The sequence below is a fragment of the Pongo pygmaeus genome, chromosome 18, assembly GCF_028885625.2.
Source record: "Pongo pygmaeus isolate AG05252 chromosome 18, NHGRI_mPonPyg2-v2.0_pri, whole genome shotgun sequence".
Taxonomy (NCBI): Eukaryota; Metazoa; Chordata; class Mammalia; order Primates; family Hominidae; genus Pongo; species Pongo pygmaeus.
The window spans coordinates 72,069,726-72,094,765 of record NC_072391.2 but is presented as its reverse complement, the minus strand read 5'-3'; the positions used below and the strand labels follow the sequence as shown (position 1 = coordinate 72,094,765).

The 25,040-nt window shown below is 45.8% G+C and overlaps 1 protein-coding gene across 8 annotated transcripts in view; it reads left to right on the top strand.

Moving 5' to 3' along the window:
- WDR59 (WD repeat domain 59) overlaps nt 1–25,040 on the top strand; it is a 131,542-nt gene that overhangs the window by 52,891 nt on the left and 53,611 nt on the right. For 7 of the 8 annotated variants that reach the window (XM_063654536.1, XM_063654537.1, XM_063654538.1 and 4 more), the window contains exons 9-14: nt 10,647–10,724; nt 12,553–12,709; nt 17,697–17,776; nt 19,458–19,590; nt 19,723–19,847; nt 23,367–23,531. In XM_063654536.1, the coding sequence (XP_063510606.1) occupies nt 10,647–10,724; nt 12,553–12,709; nt 17,697–17,776; nt 19,458–19,590; nt 19,723–19,847; nt 23,367–23,531 (738 nt within the window). The remainder of the gene's footprint in view (nt 1–10,646; nt 10,725–12,552; nt 12,710–17,696; nt 17,777–19,457; nt 19,591–19,722; nt 19,848–23,366; nt 23,532–25,040) is intronic. The other variant, XM_054452779.2, reaches the window with a different exon arrangement.

Here is a 25,040-nt window from a genome sequence, read left to right as displayed (position 1 = left end):
AAAAGTTTATATTAAGAGTTTGTTAGAGAAATATTAAACATATTTACCTTGATACTGTAATAGAATAGCTAAGTTGTTGTTGTTCTTCTTTTTTTTTTTTTTTTGAGACAAGATCTTACTCTGTTACCCAGGCTGGAATGCAATGGCACAATCACAGCTCACTTCAGGCTTGACCTCCTGGGCTCAAACGATCTTCCCATGTCAGCCTCCAGAGTAGCTGGGAGTACAGGTGCAAGCCACAATGCCTGGCTAATTTTTGAGGTTTTTTTTTAGAGATGGATCTCCCCATGTTCACCAGGCTGTAGACTCAGTTCTTGTGATCCTTATTATTATAGAAAGTTCAGCTGGGTGCAGTGACTTATACCTGTAGTCCCAGCACTTTGGGAGGCTGAAGCGGGCAGATTGCTTGAACTTAGGAGTTTGAGACCAGCCTGGGCAATATGGCAAAACCCCATCTCTGCAAAAAATGCAAAAAATTAGCCAGGCATGGTAGCAACCACCTGTAGTCCCAGCTACTTGGGAGGCGGAGGTGGGAGAATTGCTCAAGCCCAAGAGGTCGAGGTTGTATTGAGCCAAGATCGTGCCACTGCACTCCAACCTGCCTGAAAAAGGGAGACCATCTCTCAAAAAAGAAAAAAAATTTTCATTAGAGCATAAGAGCAAACATTTTTTTAAAAGCATCAGTTGTTTTCATTCATTCGATTTAATGTAATTTTTATATTTTAGTAATTTTAAATATTTTGTGGAAATAACTCCTATAATTCATATAAATAGTTATGTAATTTAGGAAGTTTAAATTAATTAAGCTTTCCATAAGAAAATAAACCCAAGGCTTATTTAAGTCAGAATAGTATGTTAAAAATCAATATTTATACTGTGATAAAGTCGGGAAAACACACATAGATATTTATAAATCCAGATTATCAAATTACATAGTCTAATTTCTCCAGGGATTCATCTTCATTAGAACATTACCTGAACTTTTTTCTTTCCTTTTTATTTTTGGAGACAGAGTCTCGCTCTGAGACATTACCTGAATTTTTTTCTTTTCTTTCCTTTTCTGTTTTTTTTTTTTTTTTGAGATGGAGTCTCTCTATGTCATCCAGGCTAGAGTGTAGTGGCACAATCTCAGCATCTCAGCTCACTGCAACCTCCTCCTCCTGGATTCAAATGATTCTCCTGCCTCAGCCTCCCTAGTAGCTGGGATAACAGGTGTGTGCCACCACACTTGGCTAGCTTTTGTACTTTCAGTAGAGACAGAGTTTCACCATGTTGGCCAGGCTGGTCTCGAACTCCTGACCTCAGGTGATCTACCCACCTTGACCTCCCAAAGTAGTGGGGTTACAGGAGTGAGCCAGCGTTTCTGGCAGAATTTTTTTCTATGTTTATATATTAATTTAAAAAAACTTTCATAAAGTTTGTTTCAAGGTACTGGAATTTTTTTCCATTTTTGTTTATTTGATTTTTGTGTTTTGTTTTTACCCTTTTGTCAAGCTTCTTATTTTATATTCTACTATTCACAGCCATTAATTTAACTCACTGCTAATTTTTCCGAGGTACACCTTCAGCAAGCATTTGAGACTTTTTTGTTTTGTTTTGTTTTTTGTTTTACTGTTTCCATTTTTTAAAAAGAAATTTATGGGTAACTGGTATGTGTATATATTTATGGGGCACATGAGATATTTTGATACAGGCATATAATGAGTAATAATCACATTAGGGCAAATTGGGTATCCATCACCTTAAGCATTTATCATTTTTTTCTGTTATAAACATTCTAATCATACCCTTTCAGTTGTTTTTAAATGTACAATAAATTATTGTTGACTATAATCACCCTGTTGTGCTGTCAAATACTGGCTATTTTTCATTCTGCCTAACTATATTTTTCTACCCATTAACCATCCCCACTTCTGGCTCCCCCTGCTCTACCCCACTACGCTTCCCAGCCTGTGGTAACCGTCATTCTGCTCTCTATCTTCATGAGTTCAATTGTTTTAATTTTTAGCTCCCACAAATGAGTGAGAACATGCAAAGTTTATTTTTCTGTGCCTGGCTTGTTTCACTGGACATAATGTCCTCTAGTTCCTTCCATGTTGTTGTAAATGATAGGATTGCATTCTTTTTCATGGATGAATAGTACTCCATTGTGTATATGCACCACATTTTCTTTTCCGTTTGTCTGTTGATGAACATTTAGGTTGCTTCCAGACCTTGGCTATTGTGAGTAATACTGCAATAAATACGGGCATGCAGATGTCTCTTCGCTATACTGTTTTTTTTTCTTTGGGGTATATACCTAGCAGTGGGATTGCTGGATCATATGATAGTTCTATTCTTTGTTTTTTGAGGAATCACCATACTGTTCTCCACAGTGGCTGTACTAATTTACATTCCTACCAACAGTGTATGAGAGTTCCCTTTTCTCCACATCCTTGCCAGCATTCATTATTGCCTGTCTTTTGGATAACAGCCATTTTAACCGGTGTGAGATGATATCTCATTGTAGTTTTGATTTGCATTTCTCTGATGATCAATGATGCTGAGCATCTTTTCATATACTGTTTGCCATTTGTATGTCTTCTTTTGAGAGATGTCTGTTCAGCCAGGCACGGTGGCTCACGCCTATAATCCCAGCACTTTGAGAGGCCGAGGCGGGTGGATCATGAGGTCAGGCGATCGAGACCATCCTGGCTAACACAGTGAAACCCCGTCTCTACTAAAAATACAAAAAAATTAGCTGGGCGTGGTGGCGGGTGCCTGTAGTCCCAGATACTCGGAAGGCTGAGACAGGAGAATGGCGTGAACCCGGGAGGCCGAGGTTGCCGTGAGCGGAGATTGCGCCACTGCACTCCAGCCTGGGTATAGGCGTGAGCCAGTGCACCCATTTCATTGGAGTATTTTAACATAAAACTAAGGATAATTGCATAACTTCTTTCAATGTAGCTATCCCACATAAGGCAAATCTGGCCTTACAAGAACAGGGAAAAAAGCTGGGCGCAGTGGCTCATACCTGTAATTTCAGCACTTTGGGAGGTTTAGGCAAGCAGATCACTTGAGCCCAGGAGTTCAAGACCAGCCTGCGCAACATAGGGAGACCTCGTCTCTACAGAAAAATAAAAAAAATTAGCCGGGTGTGGTGGTGTGCCCTTGTAGTCCCATCTACTCACAAGGCTGCTGAGGCAGGAAGATCACTTGAACTGGGGTGGTCAAGGCTACAGTGAGCCATAATCCTGTCACTATACTCCAGCCTGGGCTACAAAGTGAGATTCTGTCTTCTGTCTCAAAAAAAAAAACAAAACCTGGGTGCAGTGGCTCACACCTGTAATCCCAGCACTTTGGGAGGCCAGGGTGGGTGGATCACGAGGTCAAGAGATCGAGATAATCCTGGCCAACATGGTGAAACCCTGTCTCTACTAAAAATACAAAAATTAGCTGGGCGTGTTAGTGCATGCCTGTAGTTCCAGCCACTCGGGAGGCTGAGGCAGGAGATTCGCTTGAACTTGGGAGGCGGAGGTTGCAGTAAGCGGAGATCGCGCCACTGCACTCCAGCCTGGCAACAGAGCAAGACTCTGTCTCAAAAAAAAAAAAGAAAGAAAGAAAGAATAAAGAAAAGGGGAAAAAATGGAATCCTTGATACTTTCCTCTTCAAATCCAGCATCTGGTTCTTTAAATACAATCTCATGTGACATGGAAACAATCTTTTAAAAAAACAGCCATGGAGTAAAGTTTCTTTTTTTTTTTTTTAGTATTTATTGATGATTCTTGGGTGTTTCTCGGAGAGGGGGATATGGGAGGGTCATAGGATAATAGTGGAGAGAAGGTCAGGAGATAAACACATGAACAAAGGTCTCTGGTTTTCCTAGGCAGAGGACCCTGCGGCCTTCTGCAGTGTTTGTGCCCCTGGGCACTTGAGATTAGGGAGTGGTGATGACTCTTAAAGAGCATGCTGCCTTCAAGCATCTGTTTAACAAAGCACATCTTGCACCGCCCTTAATCCATTTAACCCTGAGTTGACACAGCACATGTTTCAGAGAGCACGGGGCTGGGGGAAAGGCCATAGATCAACAGCATCCCAAGGCAGAAGAATTTCTCCTAGTCAGAACAAAATGGAGTCTCCTATGCCCACCTCTTTCTACACAGACACAGCAACAATCTGATCTCTCCTTCCTTTCCCCACACCTCCCCCTCTTCTTTTCAACAAAACCGCCATCGTCCTCATGGCCCGCTCCAGATGGTCGCTGTCTCTTCGGAGCTGTTGGGTACACCTCCCAGACAGGGCGGCCGGGCAGAGGCGCTCCTCACTTCCCAGACGGGGCAGCCGGGCAGAGGCACTCCTCACTTCCCAGAGGGGGCGGCCAGGCAGAGGTGCTCCTCACTTCCCAGATGGGGCAGCCAGGCAGAGGCGCTCCTCACTTCCTCCCAGATGGGGTGGCGGCCAGGCAGAGGCGCTCCTCACCTCCCAGACGGGGCGGCCGGCCGGGCAGAGGCGCTCCTCACTTCCCATACGGGGCAGACGGGCAGAGGCGCTCCTCACTTCCTCCCAGCCGGGGTGGCAGCCAGGCAGAGGCGCTCCTCACCTCCCAGACAGGGCGGCCGGGCAGAGGCGCTCCTCACTTCCCAGATGGGGCAGCCAGGCAGAGGCGCTCCTCACTTCCTCCCAGACGGGGTGGCGGCCAGGCAGAGGCACTCCTCACTTCCCAGACGGGGTGGCCGGGCAGACGCGCTTCTCACTTCCAGATGGGGCAGCCGGGCAGAGGCGCTCCTCACTTCCTCCCAGACGGGGTGGCGGCCGGGCAGAAGTGCTCCTCACTTCCTCCCAGACGGGGTGGCAGCCAGGCAGAGGCGCTCCTCACCTCCCAGACGGGGCGGCAGCCAGGCAGAGGCACTCCTCACCTCCCAGACGGGGCGGCCGGGCAGAGGCGCTCCTCACTTCCCAGACGGGGCGGCCGGGCAGAGGCGCTCCTCACTTCCCAGACGGGGCGGCCGGGCAGAGGCGCTCCTCACTTCCCAGACGGGGCGGCCGGGCAGAGGCGCTCCTCACTTCCCAGACGGGGTGGCCGGGCAGAGGCGCTCCTCACTTCCCAGATGGGGCGGCCGGGCAGAGGCGCTCCTCACTTCCTCCCAGATGGGGTGGCGGCCGGGCAGAGGCGCTCCTCACCTCCCAGACGGGGCGGCCGGGCAGAGGTGCTCCTCACTTCCCAGACGGGGCGGCCAGGCAGAGGCGCTCCTCACCTCCCAGACGGGGCGGCCGGGCAGAGGCACTCCTCACCTCCCAGACGGGGCGGCTGGGCAGAGGCGCTCCTCACCTCCCAGACAGGGTGGCCAGGCAGAGGCGCTCCTCACTTCCCATATGGGGTGGCGGCCGGGCAGAGGCGCTCCTCCCTTCCCAGATGGGGCAGCCGGGCAGAGGTGCTCCTCACTTCCTCCCAGACGGGGTGGCAGCCAGGCAGAGGCGATCCTCACCTCCCAGACGGGGCAGCCGGGCAGAGGTGCACCTCACTTCCTCCCAGACGGGGTGGCAGCCGGGCAGAGGCACTCCTCACCTCCGAGACGGGGCGGCCGGGCAGAGGCGCTCCTCACTTCCTCCTAGATGGGGCGGCGGCCAGGCAGAGGCGCTCCTCACTTCCTCCTAGATGGGGTGGCGGCCGGGCAGAGGCGCTCCTCACCTCCCAGATGGGGCGGCCGGGCAGAGGTGCTCCTCATCTCCCAGACGGGGCGGCCGGGCAGAGGCGCTCCTCACCTCCCAGACGGGGCGGCTGGGCAGAGGCGCTCCTCACCTCCCAGACAGGGAGGCCGGGCAGAGGCGCTCCTCACTTCCCATATGGGGTGGCGGCCAGGCAGAGGTGCTCCTCCCTTCCCAGACGGGGCGGCCGGGCAGAGGCATTCCTCGCTTCCCAGACGGGGCAGCCGGGCAGAGGCGCTCCTCACATCCCAGACGGGGCGGCCGGGCAGAGGCGCTCCTCACTTCCCAGACGGGGCGGCCAGGCAGAGGTGCTCCTCATCTCCCAGACGGGGCAGCCGGGCAGAGGTGCTCCTCACTTCCTCCCAGACGGGGTGGCGGCCGGGCAGAGGCACTCCTCACCTCCCAGACCAGGCGGCCGGGCAGAGGCGCTCCTCACCTTCCAGACGGGGTGGCCGGGCAGAGGCGCTCCTCACATCCCAGACGATGGGCGGCCGGGCAGAGACGTTCCTCACTTCCTATACGGGATGGCGGCCAGGCAGAGGCGCTCCTCACTTCCCAGATGGGGCGGCTGGGCAGAGGGGCTGCTCACATCCCAGACGATGGGCGGCCAGGCAGAGACGCTCCTCACTTCCTAGACGGGGTGGCGGCGGGGCAGAGGCTGTAATCTTAGCAGTTTAAGAGGCCAAGGCAGGAGGCTGGTAGGTGGAGGTTGTAGCCAGCCGAGATCACGCCACTGCACTCCAGCCTGAGCACCATTGAGCATTGAGTGAGCGAGACTCCGTCTGCAATGCCAGCACCTCGGGAGGCCGAGGCAGGCAGATCACTCGAGGCCAGGAGCTGGAGACCAGCCCGGTCAACACGGCGAAACCCTGTCTCCACCAAAAACACAAAAACCATTCAGGCGTGGCGGTGCGCGCCTGCAATCCCAGGCACTCGGCAGGCCAATGCAGGAGAGTCACAGGAGCCCGAGGCAGAGAGGTTGCAGCGAGCCGAGATCACGGCAGCACAGTCCAGCTTCGGCAACAGAGGGAGACCGAAAAAAGAAGGAGAGGGAGACTGAAGAAAGGGGAGAGGGAGAGGGAGAGGAGGGAGAGGAGGGAGAGGAGGGAGAGGAGGGAGAGGAGGGAGAGGGAGAGGAGGGAGAGGGAGAGGAGGGAGAGGGAGAGGAGGGAGAGGGAGAGGAGGGAGAGGGAGAGGGAGAGGAGAGGGAGAGGAGCGGAGTAAAGTTTCTCTTGCTGCCACCAAGTGTGTCCCTTAGACTGAAAATGAGAAAGCTGAGTTTTTTTGGTTTTTTTTTTTTTTTAAAGAGCAGCAAATCTAAAACATCAGAAGTTTATTAGAAGCTTTATTTTTTTATTTTCTTCCTAGAAATTCTTTTTTTTTTTTTTTTTTTTTTTTTTTGAGATGGAGTCTCGCTCTATTGCCCAGGCTGGAGTGCAGTGGTGCAGTCTCAGCTCACTGCAACCTCCACCTCCCGGGTTCAAGCAATTCTCCTGCCTCAGCCTTACAAGTAGCTGGGACTCCAGGCATGTGCCACCATGCCCAGCTAATTTGTGTATTTTTAGTAGAGATGGGGTTTTGCCATGTTGGCCAGGGTGGTCTTTAACTCCTGACCTCAGGTGATCTGCCTACCTCAGCTTTCCAAGTGCTGGGATTATAGGTGTGAGCCACCGTGCCTGGCTTCTTCCTAGAAATTCCTGAGTTTTCTCATTTTATGTTTAGCTACTTGATTATTAGTCTTCATAGTGAATCAAAACAGAGATGCCATTAAATTTAACAGTTATGCCATCTAAACTTTTCAATCTAAATCATTAATTTTTTTTTGGAAATAGGCAAAATTATGCTAACACGTCTGCTCAGAAATGATTGCGTTCACCTCTTCCCAAGCAAGAACCTCATCCAGCCCTCAGGCAGGCTGGGGAACGAAGCAGGATTTTACAGCTGGGTGTTTGCCCATTCATATGTGCTGTGCTCTGTAATACTCGTTCATTCATATTGTGCATTAAGTAGAGGAACAGCTTCTAAGATTTATTAACACCTCATTGTTGGCACATAGAACACTCCCTTGCATTCCAGCTTGGCTTATTTATGTATTTCTTTGGGATATCTTAATTTTCTTTTGAGAGGAGAAAAAGTCACCCACTTCGAACTCTAGATTTTTCAGAAGATTATGAAACTCCAGACAAGTCATTTCCATTTCCATTCAGGCTTATTCACAAAATTATTAACCAAACTAAGCAAAACCTTTGGAAAGTCTCTTCTTTTGCTCTAAAACAATGTAAAACCAGTTTTAAAACATTTTGAATATTTTAAAGTTTAGTAAGAGATTTTTGGGCCTGAATATATATCCCTATACTTTATTAAGTCTCTAAAAGTTTTGAAACAGAGGCCAGCGTGAGAGTACACGTGTGGGTCATCCCCTTCTACAGAAAAGGTTATGATTATCAAAGGCCATTATCAAAACTGGTTTCTTTTGTAAGAAGGAGGAAAGTACTTCTTACATCTGTGGCTTGTTGGCCATCCTCACTTTGGGGAAATTTTCAACCATTATTCTCTCTTCAAATATTACTTCTGTTCCATCCCTTCTCTTTCCTTTCCTCTGGAACAATAATTATACATCAGCTGGGCGCGGTGGCTCACGCCTGTAATCCCAGCACTCTGGGAGGCTGAGGCGGGCAGATCACCTGAGGTCAGGAGTTCAAGACCAGCCTGGCCATGGTGAAACCCCGTCTCTGCTAAAAATACAAAAAATTAGCCAGGCGTGGTGGTGCGTGCCTGTAATCCCAGCTACTTGGGAGGCTGAGGCAGGAGAATTGCTTGAACCTGGGAGGCGGAGGTTGCAGTGAGCCGAGATTGCGCCATTGCACTCCAGCCTGGGCAACAAGAGCAAAACTCCCTCTCAAAAAAAAAAAAATACACTTATTAGACTTTTTCACTGTTTTCCATATAGTCTGATACACTTTTTATTTTTCTATTAAAAACTTTTTTTTGAGACAGGGTCGTGCTCTATTGCCTACACTGGAGTGCAGTGGTATGATCATAGCTCACTGTAACCTTGAACCCCTTGAGTCAATCAGTCCTCCCACTTCAGCCTCCCAATCAGCTAGGTGAGGAGACGGGGTCTTGCTTTGTTGCCCAGGCTGGTCTTGAACTCCTGGCCTCAAGTGATCCTCCTACCTTAGCCTCCCAAAGCACTGAGATTATAGGCATGAGCCACTGTACCAGCCTTGAAAACCTATGAAATATAACATATGCAGAGTTGCATATAACTGCCCACACAGGGTATCAAACAGTTCCATGACACTGAAGAGCTACCTCGTGTTATTCCTTTGCACTCATACCCTTTCCTGCCCCTAACTTCTGGCAACCACTTGTCTGTTCCCCGTCACTATAATTTGGTCTTTTTGAGAATGCTTTTTTTTTTTTTTTTTTTGAGATACAGTCTTGTTCTGTTGCCCAGGCTGGAGTGCAGTGGTGCCATCTTGGCTCATTATAACCTCTGCCTCCCAGGTTCAAGCAATTCTTGTGCCTCAGCCTCCTGAGTAGCTGGGACTACAAGTGTGTGCCACCATGTCCAGCTAATATTTGTATTTTTGGTAGAGATGGGGTTTTGCCATGTTGGCCAGGCTGGTCTTGAACTCCTGACCTCAAGTGATCTGCCTGCCTCGGCCTCCCAAAGTGCTGGGATTATAGGCATGAGCCACCGCACCTGGACTAGTATATAACCTTTTAAGGTTGTCTTTTTTTCATTCAACGTAATGCCTTTAAGAGTCATCTAAGTTGTTTTAAAAATTAATAATGCATAGACTTTTTAGTACTGAGTAGTATTCCACTTATGTATATGCCACCATTAATTTTCTGTTGACCCATTTAAGGACATTTGGACCATTTTTGGTTTTTGATGATTGTGAATAGAGCCACCGTAAACATTCATGTATGGGTTTTTGTGTGAATAGACATTTTCAATTTTCAAGGGCAGTTATGTAGGAGTGGTATTGCTGGGTCATATGGTATGTGTACTTTTAACTTTATAGGAAATTGCCAAAGTAGCCGGGAGTGGTAGCTCATACCTGTAATCCCAGCACTTTGGGAGGCCGAGGTGGGAGGATTGCCTGAGCTCAGGAGTTAGAGACCAGCCAGGACAACATGGCAAGATCCCATCTCTATTAAAAAAAGAAATTTCCATAATGATTTCCAGAGTGATTGCTGTCATCTATTTTTGAAAAAATTTCCTAAGCTTAAACAGTTCCGAGTTTCACTCTTGGCTTTCCTGCCTTTGTGACAAATGCTGGAGTTCTAAGCGTATGTACCTCTCACGTTAGAAGCATTGGTGTCTCTAAGGTAGTTTGTGTGGCTGACTTTGTGTGCTCTACAGTTTCAAGAATTGCACCTCGGATGTTGGAGGATGACAGCGGGTGTGGACTTGAATGGATTGGCTCCTAGGTTTTCACACAGCTGCCTTTTTTCTTTGTGAATGTCGTTTCTTTATATAGCCTCTACATTTGAAAAAGAGATTAATAACATGCGTTATATGGTTGTTACAAAAATTAAATGGGAGAAAAAAAGTTCTAAATATATGTCCGAAATGTAATGAGTAGTCAGGACACTTCAGCTATTGTTCTTAAATTACCTGCAAGATGTAAATGTGAGACAGGATCAAACACGTCACTTTTAATTTTCAGCTCTAAAGGTCATTTCATAATCAAGCCTGTTGACAGTGACCTGCTGCGATTAGTGGTCCTCATAAAGTCCAGAAATTCTCCTGTAATGTTTTAGAAATAGAAAGGGAGGTTTCTTTATGTCTTTGTCACAGTAGCATGGTTATAAGAGCTGAACTAAAAATATGCTGTTGAAGTGTATCTTTAGAGGACCAGAAGCAATGAGTTGAAAGGTATGCTTATTTCAGTAGAATTTTTTAATGACATTTATTTCACAAATGATCTTGCTTGCTCTCTTCTAGTTCTGGGATTACCGCCAGCCTCGGAAATACCTCAATATTCTTCCTTGCCAGGTGCCTGTCTGGAAGGCCAGATATACAGTGAGTGAGCCACCCTGCCTCTTGATAGGAAACTTCTTTTTAGGTGTTCCAAAAACAAGGAGCCCAGGGACATTTTCTCTTATTTGCTTTGTGAGGTGATTTTCTGTTTCTCTGTTGGTTTAGTGGTGGGACAAATGTGATAATGATGGCATAAATGCTGTTAACTATGTAAAATTTTATTCTTGGCCGGGCACAGTGGCTCACACCAGGATCCCCTGAGGTCAGGAGTTTGAGACCATCCTGGCCATGGTGAAACCCCGTCTCTACTAAAAATACAAAAATTAGCCAGGTGTGGTGGCACATGCCTGTAGTCCCAGCTACTCGGGAGGCTGAGGCAGGAGAATCGCTTGAACCTGGGTGGCGGAGCTTGCAGTAAGCAGAGATCGCGCCACTGCACTCCAACCTGGGTGACAGAGCGAGACTCCATCTCCAAAAAAAATAAATAAATAAAAAAAATTTATTCTTGGAGTGTTGGGTAAGTATCTACATCAGAATTGCTGATCGAAGCTCCACAGAGAAGCTAGGCCATGTAAAGATACTCACTAATGATAGCGCCGGCAGCAGGGTAGATGGAGGAGAGGGTCAGGAGGCTTGAGGTCTGTGAATTGTGGTGGAAGGAACTCTGGCTTTAAATTCCGAAGACCTGGGCTGGGGGCCATGCTCTATCATTTAATACTGGTGTGCCCTTGGGCAAGCCATTTGATGTTTTTGAGCAGAAATTTCCTTTACTATAGAATATGAATAGTAATTTTTACTATGCCCTCCTTTTTTTTTGATTGTGATGAAGTCCACCATTTTAAAGTATACAATTCTGTAGTTCACAAGCTTTCTTTTGAAATAACTTATATGAATGTGCTTTTTAAACCATTAAATAAATGCTACAAATAGAGTGGGTAGGCTATTATCAACCTTCCAGTAATTTTCCATTGCCACACAGGTGACAGATAATGTATTTCCTTTAATGTCAATCTGAAAGCTAGCACAGGGATGGATAAAGCTACCTTTATACATTGGGCTGTCACCATGGAGCATTGTGGAGCAAAAAAGGTAATTTGGGTATTAAGTTGGTTTTGTACCTGGGATCACTTGCCAAGAAATCAAGACACTCTTCTTATGAATTGAAATACTTTTCTGGATTAATATGTTTGCTTTAAAAAATAAACAGAAAAGTCCAAGAGTGCTACCAGGAGGGGTGGTGAAAATAAATGTGCTCTTTGGTGACTGTGGTTTATTCCTTAAATAACAGAGTCTAGTTATCAACTGAATGGAGCCCTTAGCTACCTAGTAGATTGGGTTTTGCCAAGTAAAACATGTCATTCCTGAAGCGAGCAAGTTTTCCTTTGAGCAGTTGCAGTGCCGGGGGGGCGGGAAGGTGATGCTTCAAGTGGATGGCGTGTTTCTGGTGCATTTCCACGTGGCAAGAATTAGGTTTGCTGCTCCAGGGATTTTCCCTGTCAGCCCTGCATGCTCATTCTGGGAAAGCACTCAGTAACTCTTGAGCGGTAACTCATGGAGAGTAGCTAGGATGTGAAACAGTGTGTTTCAGTGCATAGCAATCAGTACCATTTGCTTATTTTAGAATTTTCAAAGTTCTTCAAGCGCTTGCCTCAGCCTGAGTTTTTACTTGCTGTGGTCCCTTCCATAAGCAGAGAGAAAAGTAGACGCGATGTGCAGCTTATGGTGTTTGGGAAAAATTTCTCCAGATGAGTTGGGGCCTTCCATTATCTAATTTATTTTACTTAGGAAGAATTCCAGGTTTGGAAACTCAAGACTCAGCCGATTCTCCCTGAAATAATCTAATCACCTGCTTTTCCCTTCCCTGCCTTAGCCTTTCAGCAATGGATTGGTGACCGTGATGGTTCCCCAGCTGCGGAGGGAAAATAGCCTTCTCCTCTGGAATGTCTTTGACTTGAACACCCCAGTCCACACCTTCGTGGGGCATGATGATGTGGTGCTGGAGTTCCAGTGGAGGAAGCAGAAGGAAGGTGAGTGGGAGAGGCCTGCTGCCCACTTTCCTTCTGAGCTCTGGTGACAGCAGTGCCAGTCAGTGTTGCCATGGAGTCCAGTAAAGAAGACATAGAGAGAGCTGGGCTTTAGGAACCAGAGAGCTAGGGCTGTTGCCACCTTTCGTCATAGGTGAGTAAAGGGACTATATAAGGCTGCTGTTCCTCTTCCAAATTCTGTCCTCTTCTACAATTGTCAGCGTAGTCTCTCTTGCTTGGAAGAGATCTGCTCCAGTAAGAGACGGAAGATAGAGATTTGCTGTTGGATTGTTTCTGGGACTGAAAGACTCTGGGCTCAGAAGTCCAGGGCATTTGCCCCTTGCCACTCTGTTGATGAGGGAGACCCAAGGTGGTCTTTAGTACTGCCTACTACATACCCTCAGTTGTCTTCACAAGCATGTAGTGCTGTTTTACCTCCCAGCCCTTTGAAGATAGATTTGGCTGATAGACTTGCTTTGATCATGACACATGAGCAGAAGTGATGTGGTCCCTCCTGGGTTGAAAGATTAGGGGCTGATGTGCAATTAAACACCCTCTTTGCCTCTGCCACATCAGTTGGCAAAGCTCAAGATGGAGCTGCTTCCAGCACATCCTGGTAGGAGTATGAGGCGGAGATGCAGAGCAAGCAGGAAATGTAAGCCACTGAGGTGTTGGGGTGGTTTGTTATTGCAGCTTCATCATCTAGCCCTCACTCATGCAGGGCCCTAGTGTAATGGGAGTCAGGAGGCCGCAGCCTCAGTTTCTCCATCAGCTCACCATGCAGGTTTAGATACAGCCTGTCTTTTCTTGAGATTGTTTTGCCATGATCTCTAAGTGTTTGACAGAATACAAGTTTATTTGTTGGAGTTTTCATATTGCACATGGGAAGCCAGGCAGGTGGAGTGATGTGACTTGTCCAGGGTCACAGGAAAGGTCTCTAGTGGACCTGGGATTAGAGCAGTCATCTTCTGTCCCAGCTTGTTTGTGACTTTCATAAACTTCTTCCAGGATGTTTATTAAAGAGACTCTTTTGATCATCCGGTTAACTTTCCTATCCATATTTCCAAAATCTCTCTTGCTTCTAGAAACATGAGGCTGCCTGGGTTTATCTCACTAATTGCATGCATAGGTTTTAGCTTTCAACTTAATCTCTTGCATTTTGCCATAGAAAACAGATGATGTGGTTGGGCACGGTGGCTCACATCTATAATCCCAGCACTTTGGGAGGCCGAGGCGGGTGGATAACCTGAGGTCAGGAGTTTGAAACCAACCTGGCCAGCATGGTGAAACCCCATCTCTACTAAAAATACAAAAAAAATTAGCCAGGCATGGTGGTGCATGCTGTAGTCCCAGCTACCTGGGAGGCTAAGGCAGGAGAATGGTTGAACCGGCAGGCGGAGGTTGCATTGAGCTGAGATCGCACCATTGCACTCCAGCCTGGGAAACAGAGCAAGACTCCGTCTCAAAAAAAAAAAAAAAAAAGAAAAGAAAACAGATGATGTGATTTCCTCAGTCCAGTGGGGAGGGGTTGACCGGTAGTTTTGGATGGAAATAAAGTTTTTAGGAACCCATTTTTAGTTACCCATGTTGTCTAAGCTGGTGAGTGAGTTGTGTAAATTGGAACTGCCTGGCCAGTAGCAAAATTTTGAGTACGAGTTACTATTTAACTTTTTTTTTTGTTTTAACTGTGAAAGAGGGGAATAATAAACACTGGGGCCTACTTGAGGATGGAGGGTGGGAGGGGGAGAGGATCAGAAAAAAAATAACTATTGGGTACTAGGCTTAGTACCTGGGTGATGAAATAATCTGTACAACAAACCCCCATGACAGGAGTTTGTCTTTGTAACAAACCTGCACATGAACCCCTGAAGCTAAAATGAAAGTTTAAATTAAAAAAAAATTTTTTTTTTACTGTGAAATATATCATGTATTTGAAAATTATATGGAACATGTATAGTGTAACAAATAATTATAAAGTGAAAATCTATGCAATTGCCATGCAGGTCAAGAAAGAAAACGATGCCAAGAGCCCCGAAGCTACCTGATCACCATCCCCTCCTTTCCCTGAGAGCACTATTCCTCTAATGCTTATGATAGCCATTGCTGGATTTTTCCTTTGTGGTTTCACTGCCTATTTTTGAATCCCTAAAAGTAGTTTAGGTTTGCCTGTTTCTGAACCTTTTACAAATTTAATTATTATGCATGTGTTTTTATGCAGATGTTCCTTATGATGGGGTTATGTCCCGATAAACCCATTGTAAGTTGAAAATATTGTAAGTAGAAAATGTATTTTAGGCCAGGCACAGTGGCTTACACCTGTAATCTCAGTACTTTGGGAGGCTGAGATGGGTGGATCACTTGAGGCCAGGAGTTCTGGCCATCATGGCAAAACCCCATCTCTACTGAAAATACAAAAATCAGCCAGGTGTGGTAGTGCATGCCTATAGTCCCAGCTACTTCGGAGGCTGAGGCAGCAGAATCTCTTGAACCCAGGAGGCAGAGGTTTCAGTGAGCTGAGATTGTGCCACTGCACCCCAGCCTGGAGACAGATCGAGACTGTCTCAAAAGAAAAAAAAAAAAAAAAGAAAATATATTTTACCCACCTAACCCACTGAACATCATAGCTTAAGTAGCCTACCTTAAACATGCTCAGAACACTTCCATCGGCCTACATTTGGGCTAAATCCTCTAATACAAAGCCTATTCTATAAAAAAAAGTGTTGAATATCTCATATACTTTGTTGAATACTGTGCATTATGTTAAAATTGTGACAGTTTCACGCCATCATAAAGTCAAAAAGTTGTAAGTTGAACCGTTGTAAATTGGGAACCATCTGTATTTTACTTCTTTCTCAACCGAAGGTTGTTCCAGTTTACTTTCGCTGCCATGTCTTCGACATCAATTTTTTTTTTTTTTTTTTTTGAGATAGGGTCTCGCTCTGTCACCCAGGCTAGAGTGCAGGCACGAACATGGCTCACTGCAGCCTCGACCTCCTGGGCTCGAGCAGTGCTTCCACCTCAGCCACCTGAGTAGCTGGCACTACAGGAGTGTGCCACCACGCCAGCTAATTTTTTGTATTTTTGTAGAGATGAGTTTCACCATGTTGCCCAGGCTGGTAGTCATCAATTTTTATTGGACCACTTCATGCTTTGATTTTCACTGTGGGGAAGGATTTCTCAAAGAGGTAGGAAGTGAGTCAGAATACTGTGGCCAGGGGACAAGGATGCCTCCTGAGGGAAGCAGTAGTCCTTGGTTTCAGGTGTTGCTGACAGATCAAAATGTAGAGTAAGAGAAAAGCATTTAACTGACCAAATAGGAAGCCATATAATCATTAAGAAAGGAGTTCCAGGCCAGGTGCGGTGGCTCACGCCTGTAATCCCAGCACTTTGGGAGGCCAAGGCAGGTTGATCACTTGAGGCCAGGAGTTCGAGACCAGCCTGGCCAACGTGGTGAAACCCCATCTCTACCAAAATCTATTAAAAAAAAAAAAATTAGCCGGCTGTGGTGGCACATGCCTGTAATCTCAGCCACTCGGGAGGCTGAGGCAGGAGAATTGCCTGAACCAGGAGGCGGAGGTTGTTGCAGTGAGCTCAGATTGCATCACTGCACTCCAGCTTGAGTGACAAAGTGAGACCCTATCTCAAAATACAAAAAATTTAAAAAAAAGAAAGGCATTCCAAAAGCAAATTGAGGAGAGAAGCCAGATCATAGGGTGGCATGAACAGGGGAGGCAGTAACCGGTTTTAGTGAATGAAGTTACCCTCAAAGGCAAGGCTTAGAATTAGCCAGTTGGGAGAGGCTGCTGCCCTCTCTGTTGGAAGGCAGGAAGAAGATACAAGGGAGTTGGGGAAGCAAAGGTCCCCTTGGGACCAGCAGGGGAGGCACAGGTCGAGGGGTTGAGTTAATTTAAAACATTTAGAAAGGAATTAGGCATACCTTTTCCTCAAAGTCAGGGACATGAAGAGAAGCCAGATGTAGGGTCAGAAGATTGTTGATGTGGACATGAGGCAAGATGGTGGCACTTGTAACAAGCCGTGGTTCAGAATAGTTGCTCTCTGGCTGGCCGTGCCTAGTGATGTATGAAATATTAAGGAGTGAATTTTTGGTTGAAGGTGGTGACGCAGAGAAGGAACCAATAAGAACTGGCCCTTGTTTTCCTGCCCACTCACCCTGTGACCTTGGACAGATCATATTCTCTTGCCTCAGTTTCCCCATCCATAAAATTAAAAAATTGGATGAAATTATTTCTAAATTATTTGCTTTCTGAAGGTGGCCACGAAGGAGATTCTAGATACTGCATAATTATCCGCAAATGTCCTGATCTTTCATGAAGTTATTTCATAAAGCACCCTGAACCTTTTCAGGATAATTTCCCTTTGACCAGACTTAAGATGAAAATATGATTCAGTCAATTAAGTACATTAAGGATTGATTATTCATTTTACAAAGAGATGTATCACTTTACCAAAAAATTCTTTTGAATGGTAAGATGCCGTGATGCATTTGAAACAACCCGTTTTGCAAAAATGTGTTCGTCTCCAGCTCCTCAAGAGCATGTAAAAGGACGAACATTTGCAGAGGTGAAAGTTTAGTATGACATTAAATCCCAGCATCGCTCTTTACCTGCTAATTTGCCCGTTAGTATTTTACATCATTTAAGTTTCTGCTCAAACGTGATTTCCTTGGGGAGTTCTATCTAAAAATAGTTCCACCAACAGTCTCTGTCCTCTTATCCTGTGTTATTTTTTATACCAGATGTTTTATCAGATATTTATTTGTCTCTTTCTACCACTGGAATGCGAGATCTATAAAGATAGAAATTATTTTATTCATGCTGTAGTCCCGGTACCTAGAATAGTGCCTGGCATATCAGAGATGTTCAGTAGATGTTTGTTGAATGGGTGGATGAATCTCACTCCATTTCAACCTGTAGCAAAATAGATGTTGAGTCCAGAAGAATTTCCAGGATTCTTATTTGGTGATTTCTAGGGTCCAAGGACTATCAACTGGTGACGTGGTCCCGGGATCAGACCTTGAGAATGTGGCGGGTGGATTCCCAGATGCAGAGGGTATGTATGCAGTGCTATTGTGGAGAAATGTACCTGGATCCACCAAAAAGTGTAAGATTCAGGATTTGTGGAAATTAGAGGTTACAGGATAAACAATTTTTTTTTTTTTTTTTTTTTTTTTTTTTTTTTTTTTTTTGAGAGTGAGTCTCACTCAGTTGCCCAGGCTGGAGTGCAGTGGCACTATCTCGGCTCACTGCAACCTCTGCCTCCTGGGTTCAAGCGATTCTCCTGCCTCAGCCTCCTGAGTAGCTGGGATTATAGGCACCCACCAACACACTTGGCTAATTTTTGTATTTTTAGTAGAGACGGGGTTTCACCATGTTGGCCAGGCTAGTCTCGAACTCCTGACCTCAAGTGATCCACCTGCCTCAGCCTCCCAAAGTGCTGGGATCACTGGTGTGAGCTACCTTGCCCGGCAGGATAGCCATTTAGTACATACTTACTGGTTGGCTGAGTGGCTGGTGTGTACCACACCAAGGCTTTGAGGTCTTTAAGAACCAACTTCAGTATTCAGCACTTTAAGGCCAGAGAGCCTCTAAATGTCTTTCCCCCCCTTATTCTAGCATAAGATAGTATGGGTAGCTCCCTGAGTATGTGCCCTGTGGGTTCATTTCTTTCTCTTCTAAATGGGCTAAGAAGTCTACCCTTGTACTCTGCAAATGCTTAGAGGCCTCTACATCCATCAGCAACACTGCTTTTATGAAGCTGTTTGTAATTTTTTCCCGATAAATGATAATGTGTTTCTTACATGAACCACAGTAGTACCTGGCATGAGCTGCTCTGGTGGCCCTTGCTCTGCTCTGCCTTATCACGGGGTTCTGTCCTCTCCTCATTTGATGGCTAAATTTCTTGACAGTGGGAAGGTGTCTCACTTGTGTTGGATCTCCCACAGCGCTTGGCACATTGCTTTGCACAGAATGAATAGAAAATACTGGATAAAAATTTCAACACTGCTTAGTATGAAGTCCCTCTTGAGCAATTTATCAAATCTCATTACCTTATTGCATTTTCAATCTGTTTTTTCCGAAAGGTACAATTTGCACCAGCTGCCTTGAGGTTATGATTTTTTTGTTTTTTTTTTTTGAGACGGAGTCTCTCTCTGTTGCCCAGGCTGGAGTGCAGCCACATGATCTTTGCTCACTGCAACCTCTGCCTCCTGGGTTCAAGTGATTCTCCTGTCTCAGCCTCCCGAGTAGCTGGAATTATAGGCGTCCACCACCATGCCTGGCTAATTTTTGTATTTTTAGTAGAGATGGGGTTTCACCCTCTTGGCCAGGCTGGTCTCAAACTCCTAACCTCAGGTGATCCACCTGCCTTGGCCTCCCAAAGTGCTGGGATTACAGGCATGAGCCACTACGCCTGGCCGGTTATGATATTTTTGCTCCTGGATTAGCTGAATAACTCCATCAAGGCTTGGCATTTAAATTAATTTTTTTTCTGAGGCTTGCATAAACTCTGCACATGATGAAAAAATTTCCAGTGTTGAATAATAGAGTCTATTATCCCGGGTGTTTAACCAGGGAGAGTTGGCAATGGGTAAAATCTATTTTGATTATGTCAGCTCTTGGCTGACACATCCCATCCTTTGCTATTCCCATTTTTAAGTCAGAACTCTTTAATCAGACATGATGATCATTTCCACTGACTTCTCTAGAGCTACATCTTCTACTCTTTGTTGCAGCTTTGTGCAAATGACATATTAGATGGTGTCGATGAGTTCATTGAGAGTATTTCCCTTCTGCCGGAACCCGAGAAGACCCTGCACACTGAAGATACAGATCACCAGCACAATGCAAGCCATGGGGAGGAAGAAGGTAATTTGACAAACTGATGTCTCAGGTAAGGTGCCACTCTACGCATTGCAGAGTTGTGGCAGATACCCCAGACCTGTTCTCTGTTTCATTTTCAAAAATGCTTTCCAACATTGAACTTCTCTCTCCTGCTAGCCCTAAAAGAAGATCCCCCTAGAAATCTCCTGGAAGAGAGGAAATCAGATCAACTGGGGCTGCCTCAGACCTTGCAGCAGGAATTCTCCCTGATCAATGTGCAAATCCGGAATGTCAATGTGGAGGTACTTAGTTTAATCAACTGTATCTCATGTTTGCTGATGGCAGTTTGTGGGAGAGGGAACCATTTCAGCAATGATTTCGGTTAGCAAATAGCTTTGCAGCTTTAACAGAACTCTCTCTGCTTGCTTTTTTATTTCCTGGGTTTTCTGGCCAGGCGCAGTGGCTCACGCCTGTAATCCCAGCACTTTGGGAGGCTGAGGTGGGCAGATCACTTGAAACCAGGAAGCCAGGAGTTCGAGACCAGCCTGGCCAACATGGTGAAACCCCATCTCTACTAAAAAAAAAAAAAAAAAAAAAAAAAATTAGCCAGATGTGGTGGCGGGCACCTGTACTTTCAACTACTCGAGAGGCTGAGGCACAGGAATCACTTGAACTTGAGAAGCAGAGGTTGCAGTGAGCCAAGATCGCACCACTGCCCTCCAGCCTGGGTGACAGAGCAAGACACTGTCTCAAAAAAAAAATTAAAAAAAAAAATAAAAAATAAATAAATAAAGTAAATAAAATAAAGAGATGCAGACTTTCTTTCTAACCCTATTCTTTTCTCCTAAGATGAGCCAAAGGAGAACCTGATGCTGGTGTGCCTTAGCTCCTCCTTAGATGCTCCAGCATCTCATTTTACTGTAGTGGAAGATACTTAGGCCCTGGAGGCTTAGTGATTTGGTAGAGGTTGCTGCTGAAGTTAGGGGCAGAGTTGACTTGGGAAGCCAAACCTCCAGCCCCTCTAGGGCCCTCTGTGCTGTGCTGTGCTGTGCCATCTTCCCTCACAGGCTGGCCATTTCCTGGTAATTTAGAAGGCAACCAAAACTTCTTTGTTCACTTAGCCTGTGGAACATTTACTCTTTTTTGGGGGCAAGTATTGAAAGTCTTTGCTTCAGAAAATTGAGTATCTCTCCAGAAAGGAGTTTTAAAGCTTGATTAGTTTTTCCTTTACCCAGATATGTGCTGTTACATAACTGTCTCATGTGGCTTTTAAAACAAGTCTGCTGGCCAGGTGCGGTAGCTCACGCCTGTAATTCCAGCACTTTGGGAGGCCAAGGTAGGCAGATCACAAGGTCAAGAGATCGACACCATCTTGGCCAACATGGTGAAACCCCGTCTATACTAAAAATACAAAAATTAGCTGGTCATGGTGGTGTGCGCCTGTAATCCCAGCTATGCACGAGGCTGAGGCAGGAGAATCGCTTGAACCCAGGAGGCAGAGCTTGCAGTGAGCCGAGATCGCAGCACTACACTCCAGCCTGGCGACAGAGCAAGACTCCGTCTCAAAAAAAAGTCTGCTGTAAGTGGTTTTAGCCTCACTTTACAGCTGAGGAAACGGAGACATCAAGAGAAGAAGTGTCCAAGGTCAGCAGCTATTTGGTGTAAGAAACAACATGTGAATCCAAGTCTCCAGATTTCCCACATGTGGTTCTTTTCACTTTACTGCAGCTGCTGTCTCTAGTTGGCAACACAAGAAATGCAAAGATATAAAGGATTCTTTGCTTAATTAGTGATCTGTATCAAGTCAGTTTATACTCCCTTTGTCCCATTTCATTTGAGGACAGTGTGGATACCTAGTGATCTAGTTTAAGATCTTGATTTCTTTCTTCGAGAGTACGTTAAAAAAATTATTGAGATATAATTCACATAGTATAAAATTCATCTTTTTTTTTTTTTGAGATGGAGTCTTGCTCTGTCCGCCCAGGCTGGAGTACAGTGGTGCTATTGTGACTCACTGCAAGCTCTGCCTCTTGGGTTCAAGCGATTCTCCTGCCTCAGCCTCCCAGATAGCTGGGATTATGGGCACATGCCACCACGCTCAGCTCATTTTTCTTCATATTCTTAGTAGAGATGGGGTTTTTGCCATGTTGGCCAGGTTGGCCTCGAACTCCTGACCTCAGTTGATCTGCCCACCTTGGCCTCCAAAAGTGCTGGGATTACAGGCGTGAGCCACTGTGCCCAGCCAGAATTCCCCTTCTTAAAGTACATAATCTGGCTGTTGTGGGTATATTCACAAAGTTGTACAGCCACTACCATTGTCTGATTCCAGAACATTTTCATCATTCCCAGAAGAAACTCCATACCCATGAGCAGTCACTCCCTATTTCCCCTTCCCTCAGCCCCTGGCAATCCCGAATCTACTTTCTTCCCCTATGGATTTTCCCAGGAGCACTTTCTAAGTTGAGTCTGGTATTTAACTTCTTCCTGCTTTATTTTCCCATCTCAAAGTAAATATAACAAGTTTCAGTCTGCCCCACAGCTTTGGGAGGGAGGGAGGAAGCTTTGTTAAAGTCAGAATACTTTGAACTTTGTGGTGGCTCATGCCTGTAATCCCAGCACTTTAGGAGTCCAAGGTGGGTGGATCACTGGAGGTCACAAGTTTGAGACCAGCCTGGCCAACATGGCGAAACCCCTTCTCTACCAAAATACAAAAAGCAAAATAACAACAACAACAACAGAAAAAACAAAGATTTGCTGGGCATGGTGGCCTGTAGTCCCAGTATTTGGGAGGTTGAGGTGGGAGAATCACTTGAATCCAGAAGGTGGAGGTTGCAGTGAGCTGAGATCATGCCACACTGCACTCTAGCCTGGGTGACAGAGTGAGACCCTGTCTCCAAAAAAAAAAAGAATACTTTCTCTTGGGAACAGGCCCCCCCGAAACCTGGCCATAAACTGGCCCTCTGTGTTGTTTGCCTTTGTATAGTCTGCAGATGTGGATCTTGACTTCTGCAAGAAGTAGCTCACCATGACAAAGCTGCCTTTGTTTTTATCACTTTGCAAATCAAAGAAGGGGGACATGTTGGGAACAGGCCCACCCCCCGCCCCACCCCAATATCTGGCCATAAACTGGCCCCAAAACTGGCCATAAACAAAATCTCTGCAGCACTGTGACATGTTCATGATGGCCGTGACGCCCACGCTGGAAGGTTGTGGGTTTACCGGAATGAGGGCGAGGAACACCTGGCCCGCGCAGGCCAGAAAACCACTTAAAGATGTTCTTAAACCACAAACAATAGCATGAGCAATCTGTGCCTTAAAGACATGCTCCTGCTGCAGGTAACTAGCCAGAGCCTGTCCCTTTATTTCGGCCCATCCCTTTGTTTCCCATAAGGAATACTTTTAGTTAATCTATAATCTATAGAAACAATGCTTATCACTGGCTTGCTGTGGATAAATACATGGGTAAATCTCTGTTCAAGGCTCTCAGCTCTGAAGGCTGTGAGACCCCTGATTTCCCACTCCACACCTCTATATTTCTGTGTGTGTGTCTTTAATTCCTCTAGCACCGCTGGGTTAGGGTCTCCCCGACCGAGCTGGTCTCGGCAACTTTGAGCTTATTCCATTGATATGAAAATTTAAGAATCTGGTATGAAAATTTAAGAATCTTTTTGAAAATGAATTGTCTTCCACACACATTTGTCTTTGTAGACTCTTTCCCTTCACCCAATTACTAGGAACATGGAGCGTTCAGTTAAATGCACTTGCATTGAAAGACGCTTTATGGTTTGTTTCTAAAGCAATTGTGGATTTGTCCCTTGCAGATGGATGCGGCAGACAGGAGCTGCACAGTGTCTGTGCACTGCAGCAACCATCGCGTCAAGATGCTGGTGAAGTTCCCTGCGCAGTACCCAAACAACGCCGCCCCTTCCTTCCAGTTTATTAACCCCACAACCATCACGTCTACCATGAAAGCTAAGCTGCTAAAGGTGGGGGTCTGGGTTCCCAAATTCTTCTTGCTGTTCTGCATCATTGTCTAGATTGATTAGTAAAGAAGAATGAAAACTCCAGTAGATGAGATTCGGAAGTCATCTGTTTCATACACACACTAGTATTAGCAGCTTAACCTCTGCACTTGCCATTTACTTTGTGCAGAAAACATCAGAGCAGTGGTTCTTAACCTTTTTTGGGTCATGGACTTCCTTTGAAGTCTAATGAAAATTATGGACCCTTCCTCAGAAAAATCTGCACAATGATTGCATATGATTTGAGAAATATTGCCTATAAATATGTGAATTGCATAGAATCTGCCCACAGATCTCATTAACACTATGCGTTCATCTCAGGTTAGGAGATTTGCAATACAATTTCATTTAGGAGCCCAGGTTAGGAGCCCTGCAATCCAATTTCATTTACATGGAAACAATAAGCAAGATGTATTCTGAAGCTAAAAGATATTTTATAATCAGAAAAAAACATGTGTAAGGTCATAAAAAAAATTTTATCCCGTAGAAGGAGCTGGTGTTATCCTAGAGATAGGCTGGCTAGCTGCACAGTGGGTGTCCAGATGGAGGCACCACAGCCTGGCATCTGTGTTTAATTCTGCAGATTCAGAGACTTAATGCATCAGTTCATCCAGAGCAAATCAGGTGGAATCTCCATGACAAAGCCCCATGAGCCTCTTCATACCCGTTCAGTCTGAGCAGTGTCACAAGTGAAGGGACTGAAGTATTCTGACAAACTCAGGCCAACCTGAATGTTGCTCATTTTTTGTCCAGTTTGGGTCGTGGACACTTGATTGTCCCACCTTGTTGGGGGTATCACATGGAACCAGGAAATTTTCGAGTGGCTTAAGGATCTCTGAAATGCCAGTAACTCAGATCTTGTGGTATTTGATATGTTAAACTTGGAATCTGAATATGCCGTTGCCTAGTTTGGACATACAAAAAAGTTAGATTTTTCTATTAGTATAAAATGATACGATTAGGTTGCAAACTTTTTTGTGTGTGAAAAATCAGACCTTTTCCGGGTGCGGTGGCTCACTCCTGTAATCCCAGCACTTTGGGAGGCTGAGGCAGGTGGATCACCTGAGATCAGGAGTTCAAGACCAGCCTGGGTAACATGGTGAAACCCCATGTCTACTAAAAATACAAAAAGTAGCCAGGCATGGTGGCGCATGCCTATATTCCCAGCTACTCGGTAGGCTGAGGCAGGAAAATCACTTGAACCCAGGAGGTGGGGGTTGCAGTGAGCCAAGATCACGTGACTGCACACCAGCCTGGGCAACAGAGACTGCTGAGGCAGGAGAATGGCTTGAACCCAGGAGGCGGAGGCTGCAGTGAGTGGAGAGCACGCCATTGCACTCCAGCCTGGGCAATAAGAGCGAAACTCCTCAAAAAAACAAAAGAAAAATCAGACCTTGGCGATGACTCAGCAGTAGGATATAAATAACTCCCACAAGCTTAGTGTTCCAATAATGGAACATTAGGCATAAATGG